Source organism: Pseudopodoces humilis, chromosome 5, assembly GCF_049639895.1.
Source record: "Pseudopodoces humilis isolate 2021_Gansu_Grassland_sample_001 chromosome 5, ASM4963989v1, whole genome shotgun sequence".
In the NCBI taxonomy this organism is placed as follows: Eukaryota; Metazoa; Chordata; class Aves; order Passeriformes; family Paridae; genus Pseudopodoces; species Pseudopodoces humilis.
The window spans coordinates 33,611,283-33,630,905 of NC_142204.1; the positions used below are offsets into that span (position 1 = coordinate 33,611,283).

Sequence of the window (19,623 nt, forward strand, 5' to 3'; positions counted from 1 at the left end):
TAACTCAGTAGTACAAATCTAGACTATTTAGTTTCCTATTAATTAGTTTCAAAAACCCAGTTTTCAAATTATTTAGTAAATTAACATCACAGCTGAGTACAAATACAACCATTGTGCAGTATTTTTCATTTTTGAAGAGTAAGCACAGGAAAAAAAATATATCTGTCTACTAAAATATGAATGAAAAACACTAAAATGCTAGATGAAACAAATCTGCATGCCAAGGGACAGGCCTAGATGACTTCACATCTTTTTCTTTCTTCAAGCAATTTTGATGGTGGATTGATCATATCTATACATGAGATAAAGACTTCAGATTGGCATAATGAAAATACGTATTTAAAAAATTGTGAGATTTCCATTCAAATTAACTGAGGTGCAGTCCTACAAAATTTCTGAATTGAAGTCTTGACAATGAAATAGCTCCAGTATTATTTGGTATGGGAATACCTTCACTTTGGAGAATTTATGAGCCATCCAAGGTGAATTACATCACCTAATGGTACTGGAAGAACATGGGTAGGTGCTCAGAGAGAAAACAGAATCTATAAATTAATACTTCTCTGATTAACTTCTTGAGAAACATACTAAACCAACAATAAATATGTATGATTTTTGTGAAAACAGTCTTTTTCTGTTTTGAAGTTTTAGTCACATAACATTTTGAATCTGTGGGCAACCAAACCTACAACAGAAAAATGGTTGCATTAACTAAAATACCCTGAGGTACTTCTGGTTTTTTTGTGAAGAAAAGACTTTCCTTCACAGAAGAAAAGCATCTCCAAGCAGCACAAGGGATTGCCATCAGACATACTGAAAACCTGGTATGACCTATGGGCTAAGTGAATAGTGTATGAATTATTGGAGAGTTTCTTTCTCCCAAACTATGTGTTATGCAGAAAATTACTGTTTCAACAGTTCTTGGTAAACATAATTGATTATTTAATGGAGTTCTAAATGTTAAATAAATTAGAAAAGGGGAGTTAGTATATAGATGCCTATTTCTAACATTTGTTTCCCTGTAAGCAAAAGCATGACTACACATTTCACTGTTCATGAGGTTGAATGATTTGCAAAATACATTACATCAATAATTAGACTGTAGAAGGACTAATATTTATGAGACATTTGTAAACATTTTTATAGCTAAAAATGAAAGGAAAAACACTCTGAATTACCATGACAATGAGTTTCTGGCTTACTTTGCTGAGTACTTAAGCTAAAGACAGCTCATAGCTGCTTGCATACTTTCACATGAAATCAGAACATAGAGAGTCCAATTTCTCTCTCATATGCAGGAGAAACAGAAGCAACTCTAAAGTCAATGATGGTACTGCAATGCAATATCTGTGTGAGCAGAAGAAACTTGAATGTATTTTCATTTCAGTAAATTAGAACTTGCAAACAGACAAAACAATTCTGTATTGATTAGAATATCAATGTACAACAAATTATTCTAGATGGAAATAAACAGCAACTTAAATGCATTTTAATTCAATTTCAAAGCTCACAAATTACACTGAGCAAACCATTTTATCTCAGACATTTGTGTGTTTAACTGCTTGTATAATCAGGAGAGTGCAAATCAACTCCCTAACTCTCAGAAAAGTGAAGATGTGAACTGTAATGACAGTATTTCCAGCTTGTTCCTCTGCATCTTACACAAAGATGGATCACAATATTTAGAACTAGATTTAAGTAGTCTATAATTGCCCAAACGTACATTCAATCTTTGCTTTTACAGAGCTGCTACAATGCAGGAGAAGACACATGTACAATTTTCTGGGGTAAGACAATAAATATTCTCATGTATTTCCCAAAGGAAATTCAGTGTTTTCCACAGCTGAGTAAATCGGTTTTCAAATTATATAACTCATTCTGATATTGTACTTAAGGTACAGGTAAATATCCCCATTCCAGTGGCCTGTATTCTTTCTTTGTCCCTTGATAGAGATCACAGGGATGGAAAACACTCTATGAGGTTTTTTGTTTTTTCTGTTGTGTTTTTTTTTTAAGGTGGGAGACACTAATCTCCACTGAAGTAGGAATACTTTAAGATTCAGAGCAATGTCCTGTACAGAAGCCTGTCCTGAAGCTGACAATTGTGCACAAAAACCTGCCCAAATGTGTCATAAAAATGTGTCAGAGGGCTGTGAACAAATATAATTGCAAATACAGGAAGAAATAGTTTTGTTCAAAAGAATAAATACTGTTTTTCCTGAACAGCTGGATGTAAATAACATATCTGCCTTGCACTTAGCCCCAGACAAGAAGGACCTGAAAGGGGTGAAACAAAACAAGAGAAGTGAGTTGGGGACTAATAAGATTCAGAAAAAGCTCAGGAGGAGCAGAGAGACTTGGATAAGAGCAGAGGAGCATGGATAAACTCTACATGGGGAAGTATTGCTATTCCTGTGCAAACACTGAAGAGTCTTTCTACCTGAAATGATGGGAAGCTTGCATTCAGTTAATACTAATTTTCTTGAATTTTTCCATTCTGCACAACATTTAGGCTAGCTCACCCTTGCACTATGCAGAATGAAAAATGTCACAGCTGTTCTGATATCAAATCTCAGAGTCATTTTTTATGGTGTCTCAACAGGGACAGTCTAACCAATTTACAGTAACCAAGAAGGGGCTCTCTTGAACTTTTGAGATCAGAGAATGATATCCTCTTCTCAATAAGGGTGTTCCACTGTCTCCTCTCCCAGTGGAGCTGATGCATGCCTAAGCATCCCACCCCTGTATCTGTCTGAATTCAAACTATTAAAAACATGTCATCTGGAAATACAGTTCTCATCAGTCATGCCTATTCTTCTCATTAGGAAGCCACAGTACCTGTTTTACTGCCTGAAAGTCCTGCATGCCCTGTAACAATTGCTTGAGTCTTTAGCAGGAAGAGAGGAAGAACTGGATCCTGGGAAGTTTTCTTTTTCCTCACACCTTCAACAGGAGCAAAGAAAGGAGGCATTTTCAAGAGGCCAAGAGCACTGCTGAGCTGGAAGGAATCCACAGCCATTCATATTATTGAGGCAGAAAATTTGGCACACTTCAGAAGAAGCCTTAAACAATGTGAGGCTTAGCAGCAGCTGGTGTGGGTAGTAGGAAGATGTGCAGCCCTGACACAAGGCAGGAGAAGCTGGGAGCATCTCAGAGGGCACACAGGCAGTCAACAGAGGCTCCTGCTCCACAGGGCCCACTTTTAACTTTCAGTACAGGCAGACAACTGAACAGATGAATCTGCTGGATGCTAACTACTTAAAAACACAGCTCTGTGGTCATGCCATAGCACCAGTAGATAAAGCTAAAATATTACCATGTGCTCATTATTTTGAAAAAAGAAGTAAACAGGCAGAACAACATTTTAAATAAAACAAGGATTTGCAGCTGTAAATTGTCACGCTTTACTGGCAATAATACATAAGTGTTAAAATCATATATATACTGTTTCTCTAGGGAATTAGTTGTACAGCTTTATCTGTACTATGCTCCAGAAACCAGGAGTACAGATGGCAAGGCACTCCTTGCCTTTGCAACTCAAGTTGCATTTGAACAACAGGGACTAGGTAGATCTGCTCAAAAGAGCTGCAAGAGCAATAATAGATACATTACTGGTGAGGGATCTGCTGTATCCCTGGAGCAGTGTGGCAATGAGATTGGATCCACTGTAGCCAGCTTTTCTGTCAATTGAGGATCAGCTGCAGACAGTGCAAGAATTGCTGTTAACCCATCCATTACTGCCATCATCAATAGATTTAACATAGCAGAAACTCCTGAAAGAGTTTATGAAAATTCTCCCTGGTAATAACAGATGTCCTTAACAAAGCTGGCAAAATGTGTTTAAGTTTTTTCCCTCACAATTACTCCAAACCCAGTAAAGCTAAGTGAGGCAATTACTGAATGTTCATGAGAAAATCAAACAGAAAATTTGGCACAGAAACATTGAAGGAAAAAATATATAATAAAGCAGATCTTGATTACAGATGTTCCAAGACAAAAATGCTGCATTTACTTTCTTTTTTAAAGATGTATGTACTATTGGAAGTATTTTCTTTTAGAAGTCCTGCCATGAATAAACCCCATGAATTATGAACACTTTCCCTAAGAAGGCAGTGAAAGTATGTTATCTCTAAGGTGCCTATGAAATTACAGTCAATTATGTAGAAATCACTAGCATTCTTCTTTCACCAGCTAGACAGTTTGAGGCAGAGATTATTGCAAGCCTGGAGCCCTTGGCATGAAATCTGTACTTCAGCATTGGGAAAAAAAAAATAAAATAAAAGAAGCACTTGTAGAAACTTCTTTTTAATATGATATTGTGTTAACTGATTACATAAGCCCTTCAAGTCAAGAAATGGTTTAGTCCCCCACATCATGATTAAACCATCTAGTGGAAATTGTATTTATTTTGCTTATAGGTACATTTCTCCTTTCCCCCTCACTCTCTGTGTGTGTCTTTATGTATGTTGTTACAGTGAGACATTTAATCAAGCCCTTTTGAAGTGGTAGAGTGGAAACAGCTGTATCTGACAATGTGCTGATGACATGGGGCTTAAAGCTGTCATGAGCTCCAGATTGCAAGCAGCACTAATATGTGGTTGGGATGGTAGTGACTTACAGGTCATGGCACCTCCTTGAGGAATGCTCCTAAGCCAATCAGCTCTAGGTGGTGGCTCAAAGTCTTAGGGCTCTGGTGAGCTCTCTTTCATTTAATACTCTTGAGGTCACACTTCAAAGTGCCCGTTCTTCTCAAAAGCCATTGGCCATATGTGGGGGTTCTAGAGCTGCTTTTTAAAGACTGGCTGCTTCAGGCTCAGACTTTAAAAATTAGAAACGCAGCTCTGTTACACAAATGTTATCTTAAAAGTTGAACAAAGGCTGAAGCTTAAATGGGAATCTCACATTCTTGTAAAGAATGCCAATTTAAAGACAGTTTCCGGATGACTGATTTTCCACAACAAAGCAAGTTTAAGCCCACATTTTAGAGTGCCTAACAACTTGTTAAAACTATTTCCTGGTTTGTGAAGATTACAATATGTAGGGCACCCAGAAATCATCCCTGAATACAGCTTTTCTTCAGCCATACTCATAGTCAGAATAATTATTGTATAAATTCCCAAGAAAATTATGGTTTCATATCCTCACGCAATTTAATTTGTTAAAATTAGACTAATGTGATAAATGTACACTCAAGCCAACAATGCTAGAACAAACATTTAGGTGCTTCTCAGTGAGAAGGCTCTAAAATCATTTTGGTTTGATCATGGTATAGCAAACAATGCAGTAACATATTTTTTGGAAAGCATTCATAAAGTTCAAGGGGCTAGGGAGGCTAACCTCTGTAGGTTACCTACAGACTTGAAGGAAGAAAAGAGAGTCCTGTAGGAAATAATTAATTGCAAATAAAAGTAGGTTTGTTTTCTGAACTGCTTCCTGGATTCCTCTCTACCTATTCCCTTTCCAGGGGAAATTGACCCTCTGAAAGCTAAAATAGACATAACCTTGAGAATGCTTGCTTCTTCAGTAGAGACAAATTGTTCCCGTCTTTAAAGCAGCAGTGTGTTCTACAGAAAATACTGCTCTTCTGAAATTTGTCTGGAAATTACTGTCATGGAGGATAAATACCCATCTACTGCAAATAAGGCCAATTGTGAACGTTATTAAGAAAACAGCTAGGTCTGTATCTCAAACACTAATAGAGCCAGACTTGTTTTTAATTTGCATCCAAGCTTCTTTTCAGCTGGTGCAGCAATTGTATCAAAGTGTTTTAATTCTTTTACCATCTGCAGACAGAAAGTGTATCCAAAAGCAAGGATGGCATTCAAGATGTGGATATACGTTTTAACACACCTTTACTGTATTCAGTTGTTCCTTTGCTGTATATTTTTCTTGCAAATACTTTATTCATTGTAATAAGGCTTGTAATGAAAAAAGTAAATTGTATTCTCAGACGTCTCAGAATTAGTTCAGTGATGAATGAATCATCCCCAATATTGCAAAAATAATATCTTTTTATGCTTGCTCTCTTAAAAACAATAGCCTGCAAGTTTCAGAGAAGTTATATTTTCTGTAACTGAATACTGTGTTTCTGGCAATGTTTTAAGCTGCCTTAGTCACAACTTTTCTAAAAATGGATTAGCTGAATGTGAATGTGACTCAGACATGCAGCTATATTGGTGCTCGCTGCTGCTCTCCAATTCTGAGACACTGAAATAAAAGGGCTTGTCTAGGAGACAAATGCAAGAGTGAAGACTGCTGTCTGGAAAAAGCACTAAAATAGCCAATTAAGTATCTCTGAAAGTAGTAAATCAGATGGCCATTTAAACTGGACATGGGTGAAGAAAAGCTCAGCAGAGCAGTTTCTAGATCCAAAGGGCTTATATATTAGGGAGCAGATAAGGAATTGTTGCACATAGAATATTGTTTCATTCCAAAAGCAACAAGAATGGTTGAGAAACCAGAGAGGGGGATGCAAAATGAAAACAGAATGCTGAGAACAAAACTGTGTCATGATAGCTAAATGAGAATAAAAAAATTCACTAACAATCAGTAAAAGATTGCATTTACAGTATTACTAAAATCTCTTATTGCTCCTAAGGACTGTATCTTATAGTAGCAATATTAGAGATATTATACAATATGTTACATTTGTAAAGAAACAGATGCAAGAGTGGAAATCTGAGATTTGTTTCAGGCTGTGCTACATGAAAATCTCACAGGAGCCTGTCATCGGTCTAAAAGTGATAATTTAATTGTCTTGGCACAGTGAAAGAAAGAAGTTGATAACAAAGAAGTGGATCTTCAACTTGGGATCTGGCCAAGTGACTGGGGAACCAAAGGAAAAAAGTCATACTGAAAAAAAGCAGAGTGCCAGTTTACTTGGGATGCTGCTCCATAATTCGCTCATATCAAACAGTACTGTTTAAAGCACCAGAAGAAGGAAGATTTGTCTTAAACAGACCCTTTGAGCACTTAATTATACTAATAACAAGGTTGATCCACTGCACAGATTGAGACTTCACTGCTGCCACAGTATTCTCACTGAGAGGCTATCTGGGGTCAGACCTATTAGCAACTAAAGAGATGTACACAAATATACATACAGGTATGTTTGTATACATGGAATGGTAGGAATCTGTATATTATATCACATGAACACATCTAGTAGCTAGAATTTTCTGTCAAGAAATGTTTCTAGACCATTAGTGATGGATACAAAAAAAGAAACCAACCCAAACAAAGATCCTTCAAGCACTTATTCTATTTAAGGATATTTCTTTATCATCTTGACTCATGTAATTTTGCTGATCCTTCATATTCATAAGACAGTGAGAGAATACACAGGCCACATACAAAATCAACTGTGGGCATTTTCAGGCTGTGAAAATGGTTTCTACACAGCTCTGGACTGGGCCACTGCAGTCTCTAGGACAATACCTTGATAAGCAGCTGGTTCAATCAGCACTGGGCACATTTAACTTATCGGCACAGATGCAGCCATTCTTCAGTAATTTTCATTCCATATTCTTTTGAAAAGATTGGAAGCTTCTGTCTTACCATGTACGTATTAAACTGCTTACTACCAAGTAAGCCTCCTCAAGTGGCTGCTTTTCCTCCCAGTCTGAAACTAGTGTGGTAAATTTGAGAGTTAATAACAATAAGAAATATGTATGACTACTTCTGGTTTTGTTTACATTTTTAAGACATACCCCTGTAAAGTCATCAGACAGTTGATAATAGCTGTGAAAATGGATACAAGTTTCCCACTCTGCACCAATAAAATATTCTTAAAAAGTCATGAACCATATGCACACTATGCTTACCTATAAAATTCAACTATCATCGTGAATATAAAAGTGTAATTATCTTTTGAAGAAAGCTGAACACCAGTACCTATTAGATTTTTACTCACACTAATCAAAGTTAAAAGAAAGTTTCTAAAATAAATTGTTTTGATAATCTTATTCTTCAAAAAGGATACTTCGTTCATAATATGTAAAGCTTGTCATCAATAATCAGAAATACCTAATCCTTAGAATACTATTGCTGTGAATTTGCTGTCAGTCACTCCAAAGCTCTCTGAGAAACCTCACACAAATAACCATATATATATATATATATATAGGGATATACACAATAAACTTATTTCTTAGTTTCTGGGAAGCATTTTGAGTATACAATGAAGCACAGAAAAGAGAAATTGTGCCAACTTGCAGACAGCTGAGGGAATACTTTTAACATTAAGGTTTCCTCTCAGAAAAAAAGGCAAAAAAGTATTGCATTATGCAAGCATTATGAATCACAAAGTCTTTATTGTTATTTCACCAAGTATGAAGTAGTTTTAAATAAGTAGTTTTCTGAGAGTTCTTAAGAGACAGTATGAAAATCTGAAATTCCATATGAATAAGTTATTATGGGGTTTTTTATTGTATTTTGTTAGCTTGTCTTGAGTCTTAGCTGTTGTTGCTTTTGATTCTTAGCTCTGAAAACTCTTAAGTATTTTTTTTTTTTACTTGGGTTTTTCCTTTTTTTTACTACATTTGCTGACTTGTATCCTCAAATTTGCCACAACAGACTTCTGTGACAGAAATTTTCCTAGGTTTGATTTATTGCATAGACAAAGTGTTATGTATCTAAAATAAATTCTGCCCCATTTCTATTCAAGATGTTTTCCTAAAAATGTGAAGGTAATTGAAAAGAAATGTAATATTATGTAAAAAATGGTAAGTAAAAAATATTTTATTTCTTTAATTCCTGATGCAATGAAAACTGGAAATAAGCTTTCCTTCTTAAAAACCATCTGTCACTTACTCTTACATGTATCTGCTCAAACAGTAAGTATTTCTTTGCCAATACACAACTACATCAGAGATAAACATCTTTATGTTTGCTGAACAATGTTTGCCAGAAGTTCATGACAGATGAAAATGCATAAATGTATTATTAAAAATGCCTTAAACTGTGGCTCACAGTTCATTATCTTTTACTAGTGAAGAGATGGAATTGGAAAAGCTTTCCAAACTTAACACATTTAAACATAGATAAATAAATCTAAATTTGGAATTCTTTTCCAAGTATGTTTGCCAAATAAGACTTATGGCTAGACCACTTCACTGAGGCAACTTGCAGTGATTGGTTTGACGAATGAACAGCTTCATCTAACTACCCAATAATTAACTATTCAAAGTACCTATATAACACAGGCTGAGATATCAAATGCTCCAGCAAATTCTCCTCAACACAAAGGGTTCAGTGCCATGGCATGTTCATCAACTTAAGTAATGGATATCATTAAGAAGGTACTTACATTAGGTCTTAATCCTGCTGCCATTTCATAATACTTCTCGGCCTCTTCATTAAGACTGGCTTGTCTATCAGGATGGAAAAGAACAACATAGTTACACCACATTCTCCTCATATTAAAATGAAACCATACCTAAAGAAGCATAGCTAGAAACTAAACACTGCAACTACTCCCTGCTGTTTAAGGATATTACCCTAACAAATGCACAAAATATGTAAATCTAAAAGTCTTCTTATGGACATTTCAGAATGTCCATCAGCACAAATCCTCTTTGCTTCATTTTCTTTTTAGTTCTGCAGTGATATTAGTACATAATGGAAAGAAATACAGAAGGCTGAATACTCATCTCAGGCAAAAACAGAGACATACTGGACTTCACCAGAAGAGAATACGGCTCACTTTTTATCAGACATACTTTAAATTCTGAAACTGTGTATTATACCATAATCTAGTTTCTCACTTTGTGCCCTCCCAAAACCAATATAATTACAGTAAAAAAAAAGTTAAAAAAGGCAGAGAACATAAAGATTTCTGAAAACTAGGTTTCCATGATTGAGGGAATTAATTCTGAAAAGAGTTCTGATTTCAAAATTTACTCACATAATTCTGAGCAGGCATTTAAATGTAAATCCCATATACCAAGAGAATAAGATGAGTTTCTGGGTACCTGAAGCAGTATTAGCTCAACACTTTTTCTCCTCCTTACTATTACTGTCAGCATCTACATGCTCCTAGTAGTTTAGTTTTTATTTCTTCTCATCAGTTTTCAGTTTAATATCTTCATATAAAAGTGGAGTATGTTGCCAAAGAAATCCAAACATGTTTTTGTCTCAACAGGCCCTTTTTATCACTTCTCCCAAATTCCTCTTTTCTCCTTTTGTCTCCACGTTATCAAATATCTCCATGTTACCAAATTGTGTTCAAATTTTGTTTCTAACCACTCAGATTTTAAACATTAGCCCCATAATACATGGACAGACAATTAATCCCAAACAACATATTTTGACAGCTATTGGTCTTGCGGGGAGAAAGGATAATACCTTTGAAGTTTCTCAAATAATTCCTGAGCAAGCTGAAACCACTTCATGACTAACAATTTGCTAAACAGAACCTGGTTTATACCTGTTAACTGTTTTAAATTACTTTGCACATGTATCATTGACTCAGCGGTTGCAGTGGTTAGAAATGATTGAATGTCTAAAAATATTCGTTCAACCTGCTTCCGAATCACTCCTGCTGGGCATCAGTAGCACTTGAAACGACTGCAAAAAAATTAATCTCATACTTCGGAATTTCAGGATTTACAACAAGGCACTGTAAAATGAAACGTTACAGAGCACTTTTTTTTCCCCCCCTGTTTGCACAAATCTGTCAGGACACAAATCACTTCTGAAAGTGGTGAAATAACATACAGTAAACAAGGTGCCCTTCCCGGAGGCAAATACAAAAGGTACACTTAACCTCCAAAAAGAGTTGCTGGCATGTGAGTGTGGAACACATTAAAATCCTGTCCCCCTCTTTACACCAGTGGAAATGCATGGCTTGCTTTCCTGCCACATGTATATCTTGAAACAAGGATCGTCAATTGGCAAGCTGAAATCAGTTTGAATAGATAATTCTCCATTAAAAACAGTTTAGAGAAATGAATGTAGAACAAAGTAACCTGGTCAGGAAAATGCTAGTCCAATTTCTGGGGCATTCAGCAACAGTTCTGTTAGTTAAGATGCTGCAGAATTCTGGTTCCCATTTTCAGTGCAAATCTAAGCTAGAAATTAATTATGCTAAGCCCTGAAACAGCTTTCCCTTGAGAAAAATTAAAGGCACAGAGGTAGGAAATTGCAGTAACCCTATGCCACTGAGCAGTAAAGAGCTCTGGATCAATGTCAAATAATGGAAGGACACTATTAAAAGTAACATAACTCACAGTAGAGTAAAATATTAGCTAAAATGTTGATAAAAAAGCAAAGAGGAAGGAAAGGGAGCAAAGAGAAGTTCAGAAGATAGTCTTTTTCATAGTTACAAGCTATATTTTAAGCTCTATCTTGAATCTTTTCATGAGGACTGACCTTGAAAACATATCTGATTTTCCCCACTAACAACTAGCATCTGATCTCATTTTAAGGGAAAAAAATATTTCCACTTTTTATTCTCTCATATGTCTTAACCTGAGATTCCAAACCAAACAATTCCCTATATTTAGCTCCAGCTGACTAACAGTGACACCTAATAAATGTGCTTGACAACACATCACTCTTAGATTCTCCTGATACTCAGCTATAATCAGTTTATATTAATTTTGATTTTTACATTTTTCACTGGAAAAAATACTGTTGTAAGAGAAAAACACCACCAATGCTGACATGTGATTGGAAAGGGTTAGTTTTAACCTGCCTGCTGCTTGGTACAAGGCTTCAGACTGTCAATTTTTACAGTAAAACCACAGATGTCGGCACACCTACAAAGAAATTTTCTTCAGTAATTCCTATTTTAAAATGCTGGTACTTGGCATTCTTAATGGACCTTTTTGTGTAACAACAAAATTATAATCAGGTCGTATGATCAGCTGCTCCATTGCAAAGAGCCATTCATCCACAGCTCTTTTGTTTTAAAAATCTATATAGACTTTATGCTTTGCCATACATACATATTTAAGCACATAGATAGTAAATAAAGGATGAATATACTCTGTTCAGACAACAACATAGAGTTAAGTTGTGCCTATGATACTCTATCAGCAATTACACTCCATGTTTGGTCAGTGTACTCTGGAGAGCCAAAATACTCATACAGAAAATCACTGAAAAATGAAGACCATGTCATGTAGTACTGCTCTAATTTAGACTTCTGTTTTCAACAGCCAATAAACATCCTGTAACTTCATGTCACATGAGATCTTCCCAGAACAACCCTTTCACAAAAGCATGGAAAAATGAATTATTCCTACAGAATGTGCTTTTAAGCAAAGAGGTCTTTTTCCCAGATTTGTTGAGGCAAGGCAAAATTCTTTTCCGTTTTCTAATACTACAGCTGTGCCACCACACTGCCACCCTTCACTCTAGAAACAATCATTCCCCTGCCCACAGGAAGCCTTGCTCATGGCAGCTCTAGGAGAGCCAAGTGAGCCGCAGCCCTTGTTAAGACACGGCTCAGCGCTGAAGCTGCAGCCACCGTACGGCATCGCACACGCGCGTCACTGCTTCGCTGAGGGACTTCCAACTCCTCTGAGCAAGAGCACTGCAAATACTACAAATGTAAAACACATGACCAGATACTGTTTTAAGAACCACCCAAATGGCTGCGTGACCCTTGAAGAAAGCTGTCTGGGAAACAAATTTGTCGAGAAGATGAATTTTGCAGACAAGTATTATGCAAGTTAAAAGTTACCAGACTGTTGCAAAGAAATTAATTGCATTCATCCCACATCTCACCCCTCTTACAGATGACTTGAATCATCTTGCATTGCATTAATGGGATGCTACAGAAGTCATTTAGGAGAAAAAAATTAATAACTATCATGTAATTAGGTAAGGGGAGGTCTCTCAATAATGCAAACAGAACTAAGTAATTTTTTTTTTTTCTACTTCGGATTCAGTCACAAAGAGAGGAAATCAGCAATGTTGGAATATCTGACTGGAAGAGCAGAAATTCTTGTGACTGCTAAACTGAGAACAGGCTATCTAAAAATACAGCTACTGCATTTCAACCCAGTTAACAATCCTGTTGCAAATTTAAGAAAAAGAAAATTAACTTGCAGCACTGCAAAATTTTCAGAAGTTGTAAATTTTTATTTATGTTGCATTTCAAATTTTTTTCTCAGCAAGTAGGGGGATTCAAAAGAAAGGAAAATATTTAACACTAGACTAGAAAAATAAATTGCATTTTGAGAGAATGAAAGGTATGTTTATTTTCCATCCAAAACAGCTGTAAACCAAGAAATGTCTTCATGTTTCTGAGTCTTATGACACTCCTTAGGCTAATGGTGGAAACAGCAGGAGAGAAGGGAAAGATGATTCCTTCCTAATTCAAAAATACATCACTGTGTAAAATATTTGGTCTGAAAAAGAAAATATCAGAATCTATACAAGAATATAAGCTTCTGTTATTATCTTGCAGTCATTTTGGAAACCTTGCATCATCCATATTAATATCAATTTCTGTCTCTTATTCCACAACACGTCTTTAAAATTTATCCTGTGTATCTCACAAGAGTCATTTCATTTTCATGCTCTGTGAACTTCTATAATGTATTTTCTATCTCACAGCTGTGCAGTTCATTCAAAATTCTTCCTTGCTTACCAGTCAGTTTTTATAGCTCTCTAGGGTACCTAAAGAGCAGTTGGTCACCTACTTGAAATTATGTCAGCCTTTCATTTATGACTGTCTTTAGCATTCAGTTTCTACCAGTGTCATTCTGTGTCAGTTGGAGTACTCCCTTCCTTCCATCCTCCTTTGTGTCCTGGTATCTGCTTTCCTCTTGGAATCCCCTCAGCTCCCCACTGTTCTAAAGATCCTAAAAATCATCTGCTTCTGAAGAGCCAGAGTCCTGGTGGATTTGTAGCTGCTCTGTTACAATGAATGAATATGCATTGCCCTTGTCCAGCAAGTATTACGGAAGCAATATATTTGAATTAATTGCTAGGTAAAGCACTGAACAAGGACAGACAACAAAACCTGTAGCAAAAATCAGTCAGATGTTAACACATGGGATTTTAGCAAATATTTGTCAGCACTGAATTCAGCTTTGCCACCCTGACGCTTGCTAAATCCTACAAACCACTTTAGACTCTCAGAGAGTATCAGGAAGACATTATGTTCTTCCACAGAGCTGAGTATTAAGTGAAAAATTAGATCGACTGGGTATCCCAAAGGAGCACAAGGGATTCTAGTTAAACTAAAGCAGGCTTATTTTTTTTAAGTGTTTCAGTTTGGTGCATCTTGTTTTTGAAGGTTGTGGCTTTGCACTTACAGTAAAAATTGAGAATGCAGCTTAGAGTCACTGAGCTCACTGCTTGTGAAGGCCTCCCAAAAACAGTACACTCCCAGCCAGATCAAGGAGGATAACTATGGCTGATGGCAGCACAGCAGCCTAGCTGTTACTTTAAAAGTGAAAAAATACTCATATCCAGATGTACATATATACACCTCAAAGACCTTGAACGCTACACTCAGTGCTCACAGAGAAAGCAGGAGCTTTATTAAAACTATTTCCAAAATAGTACTGACCTACACCACCCCATTTTATAATATACACAATCATACCACTAAACCATCTTCTACAACACACTCAGTAAAATCAGTGACCCCTCTATGCCTTTCTAAATTCAGCTGTCATGCCTAACTTGCTCTGCTTCTGTCTGTGAATTTGTAACCCTAATCAAAATGTTTCAAATTGCTGAATTCTGTCTTGAGAGATATTATTCACAAAATCATTATAGGGAAGGGAAGGATCCTTAAAATAGCTCATACACCACTGTCAGGTCAAACTATTGTTTACCAATGAGCTATTTGTCTTGGTTTTCTTTCTAACCTACAAACAGTAAGTTATTTTTAAAAAATAACTTTTGGGGCTTATTTCCAAATCATGGCATAGAAACCATAATTCTGAAACACAGGTCACTTGCCTGAAGTGGATTCTACCTTCTCTTTTACACTCTCTTCTTTTTTTCTTCCATCTCTTATTTAAAATGCTAAAAGCATAAAGGAACCTAGTAAGGTATCTTCAGCAGAGAAATTATATGAAGAACTGTTTTGTGATAATGAACTAAATTTTTTTAGATTTCCTTTTTCATGCATTTTCCATGCTTAGATACCATCTAAATGAAATCAAGTATCCTTATAGCTGTAAAGTGGACAATAGACAATCATTTGATAGTTATCCTAGAAATAAGTATAGAGGATACCTATTTCAGTAATGTGAGTTTAATGTTATGTTATACTCAGAGACAGAAGCTTAAATGTTACTGAATAACCAGGTCTGACAGCTTTACTAGCTAAAGTCCAAAGTTTTGTTCTATTCTGATAGAATGGAATTAAATATAAGACCACATTTTAAATAACAGATTCTGAGAATATGACTAAGTGCTCCAATGCACCTCAAAGTAATTACCAGCCTGGGAATATTTAGATTTCTATTTATCATAATGTTCCCTACTGATATTAAGAGAAATTTTCAATATTCTCTATTTACATCCATGTAAGATGAGAAATATGGTCTCCTCTCTTCAGTTGTTGTGCACATTAAAATTTTAAAAATCAAGTGAAAGGAAATCCTACAGAAGGTTCTTCAAAAAAGAAACACTTGTTTCATATGCAAGCAAACTGCATTACCTGTTTGTGAACAACAGAAGTTTTGAAGGTGTTAACTTATGATATAATAAATAGAATTTAAGAAATGCAAAGTGCTAAATGCTGCAACAATTTAATTCCACTTCTTTGTATCTTATTAGCAATAATATTGAATTATTCAAAAGAGTTGCTGGGCTTTAAAAAGAATTGTGCATAAGCAAAGGCTATAAAGACTATTTTCCTCAGAAGAGGAAAATCAAGTGAGGCAGATGTTCAAGCACTAACCTGAGCATATGGGCTGCATTGAAAACAACATCAAATTCTGTATTATCAAGTTCAGCTGCTTTTTTTGCCATTTCAGCTGCTTCTATCAGGCGGGATTCTTCTAGGAGGAACTGACCTGCAATGGAGAGTGTGAACATGAGAGTGTGAACTTTCAGAGAGTACAGTCAGGAAAAGGAAGCGCAAACCCCCCCCCCCTCAAAAAAAACAACAAAAAAAATAAAATCCCCCAAAAAAACCCAAGCCCCAAACCAAGCAGCAAGCTAAGGTCTCATGTTCAATGTTTAGTTATTTCTTGATCTGCTCTGCATTTCACTATTTTTAAAATACAGCCAATGTAGAAAAATTGCAATAAATATCACAAGTAATAACAATATTTTTAGAATATATTTAAGAAAAGTGAGAATGATAAAATGAAACTCAGACATCAAGAAACAATACTCTCAGGCCCAAAGAAGCCTGCCATTTGAGAACACGCTTTTCTGCCTATATAATTACAATTATATTTGCTTCCTCAAAACAAATTGAAATAAAATAATATCTACAAATTAAACACATTCCCAAAGCACATCCCAATTTTTTTTTTAAAAGCATATCCTAAAAATCACATAAAATGATCATTTTTTGTATACATATATGTTAATATTTTTCAGCTTTAGAATTCTAAGTAGTATTTGCTTTAAAACCATTATATATGTATGTATACCTTAATGGACTGGTATTTTATTATGTATTTCACTAGCACTGAAAGAATCACAACAGGTAGCTTTTTACAAGTTTCCTAAATTATACTTACCTCTCACATTAAACAAAAACAGAAGATGGCTAAAATCAAGTGACTCACTTTTTATAAATTAAATGATCATTATCTTCAAAGCAAATATAAACTGAAAAGAATGAGTAATTTAGCATTAACCAAGCTTTAACTGAAGTACAGTAGTTTCTAAACAGAACATGCAACATAGAGTAGAACTCTATGAGTTTTCCTTTGAGGAAGGTGAAAAAAAGAATTTGAAATGTATTCAACCTTATTTTTGCTCTTTTTAATGCTTTTTTACGCCTAATCTGTAAATGTGTCATTTTTAGCAACAACTTTTTTCAAGAATTCAACCACCTCATCTCTGTGCCTATTTTACATCTGGAAAAGCTACCCTAAAGCCTAGTGATTATACATTCCAGCATCCCATCCTTCCCTTTTTGTCTTTGTAAAGTCTCTCAACCAAAACTCCGCCAAGCCATCGCTAACCACAAACTTCATCAGGATCAATATACCATGAGCAAACAATACCCTGTCTAGTAAGGGACTTTCTCTTTTCTCTTTCCCTCTTTCCTTATGCATTCCCTGTTGCTCACATACTTGCTGTGTGCTTATGCAAAAAATTCCCTTAACCAGAGCTAGCAAGGTCTGTACAAGCATTGTGAACCCAGTGATGCTTTGGTACAACGAAGACATTTGCAGAAGGAATCATTTCAATACAAAAAGTGATGAAAGGCAGCTTTCTTAGCTTTTTGTTTTCTCTGTGGATACATTTCAGCTTCGGAGAGTTGGCAGATTATTTATTCAGTCTCCTATATCTTAATTATTCAGATCTGTGAAACTTGTAAAAACATTTTGGTACCTCGTTGCATTCATAGAGGAAGATTTCCTTGTTTTAGTTACATCTACACTCTAATATATATCACATTTTGATACAGTACAATACTCTGTGCTTACTGAGCCCAGAAAGAAATTATTTTAAAAAAAAAGGCCTTTTCACACAGGAAAATAAGTAAATAAATAAATAAATAGAAAAAAATCTAAGACATAAAAACATAGTCCAAAAATAGTTTGGACCACAAGAAATTCATTTGTCTTCAGAATTATATATCAGTGCTTGAACTGTTAATGGAAGTCTCTTAATGGAAGTTTCTTCTAAAGAGAAAAAACTTCTGACAAAAGCTAAAAGTTTACCTTTTTTTTTTTTGTTTTGGGTACCACATCAGTGCATGCCTTATGTGCAGCAGGACAAACTCAGATTCGAATCTGAAAATTCTCCAAGTAAATCTAACCCTGAATTCCCATTTTCTTTAAAGAGCAATCTTTGAAATAAGCTTGACCAACTAGTATTCCTATTCTCTTCCAATGAATGAAGCAAAACAATATTCCTAATCTTTAAGCCCATGTTAAAGCAAACCACCATAAAATGTTAAAATTAAGGTACTTTTGCAAATGAAAGCCCTGGATTAGCAGAGAGAAACACTGTTAAGTGAATGTGCTACTAATACATTCAGCCAGGGTGAAGAAGGCAGATATAAGTAAAACTTCCAGTTCCTCAAAAAAGAACATTCTAGGACTGTACATTACCTTACAGAATTCTCTCCCCTGTACTGGAGGTGGCAGTAACCCATGCTGAGTGGGAAAGTAGCAGATGATGCATATATGAAACCAACTGTATTATCCTCCCTACGTAAGCCCTTACAGAACTCCATTTTAGGGCCACTTCTCTTCATAACTGACTTGGATGCAGCTCTTAAAGACATACTAAGTAACAGTATACTTACTATGTATACTAAGTAAGTTTGCCAGTGATATGAAACTGTCAGCTCCCCTGAGGGCAAGTGCTGGATTCTGCACCTGGGATGGGACAACCCTGGATGTACAAACAGACTGGGGAATGAGATGCTCGAAAACAGCACCACAGAAAGGGAGCTGGGTAGATGACAAGTTGAACATGAGTCACTGGCACTGCTGAGCCAGTTGAGGGAGGTGATTTTCCCACTCTGCTGTGTAGTGGTTTGATGTCACCTTGAATATTGTGTGCAGTTTTGGGCACCATAGCATAAGAAAGCTACAAAGCAATTAGAGAGCATCCAGAGGAGGGTTGCTGATCAAAGACTTCCTTAATTGCATGGGCTACAAATAAAATACGCTGCATCTTTCTCAGTCTAGTGAAAAGGTCTATACCTGAGTGTATAGGTGTGTGGTGAGTTGGCCCCTGCCAGTGTCCAACCACTCATACAGGGTAGGGGGAGAAAACAGAAGAGCAAAACCAAGAAAATCTCTGCATCAACATAATGACAGTTTAACATGGGGAAGAAAAAAAAAACCCAACAAAAACAAACCCAAAACTAAAACAAATTGAAGGAAATTTCTCACCACTTCTCACAGCTAGAGTGATGCTCAGCCAGTATCCAAATAAAGCCACCTTAGAAGCCAACACCGTTCTTGTTTCTATACCCCAGTTTTTATTGTTATGATGTTATATGGACTGTTATTTCTATCCCTTTGGCCAGCTCAGGTCAGCTGTCCAAGCTGCATCCCCTCCCAAAAAGAGAAAGCCTTGACACTGCTCAAACACTATTCAGCAACAGCCAAAACATTGGTGTGTGTGTTATCAAGGCTGTTTTAGTCACAAATCCAAAACAAGGCATCATCCAGGCCGCTATGAAGTTAACACTATCCCAGCCAGACCCAGTACAAGGTGGAAACTTTCAGTTGAAAATTGATTTGCCAAGTTCTCCTGAAAGGCAGACTAATTTAATTCACACATCTCAATTTAATTTAAAGCACCTAAGTAGAAAAATACCATTTTGAAAACATTAGCTGCCATTCCTTTTAATCTGATATACTAAATTCATACAAGAACGAGCTGGATTGGCAGTTTACTGCTGCACTTTCTTCATTAAAAATCAGACTTCTGAACCTTTCCTGTCAAAGCCATAAAGAGGTTTTCCCAAGACAGAGCACTAGCAGGGTGTAATATTGGCAAGGT

At 36.0% G+C, this 19,623-nt stretch overlaps 1 protein-coding gene across 2 annotated transcripts in view; it reads right to left on the minus strand.

The window, feature by feature from the left end:
• Positions 1-19,623, minus strand: part of TMTC2 (transmembrane O-mannosyltransferase targeting cadherins 2) — a 233,768-nt gene that overhangs the window by 13,820 nt on the left and 200,325 nt on the right. For both annotated transcript variants that reach the window (XM_005519400.3, XM_088055777.1), the window contains exons 10-11: positions 15,875-15,989; positions 9,308-9,371 (exon numbers count right to left, since the gene is read on the minus strand). In XM_005519400.3, the coding sequence (XP_005519457.1) occupies positions 9,308-9,371; positions 15,875-15,989 (179 nt within the window). The remainder of the gene's footprint in view (positions 1-9,307; positions 9,372-15,874; positions 15,990-19,623) is intronic.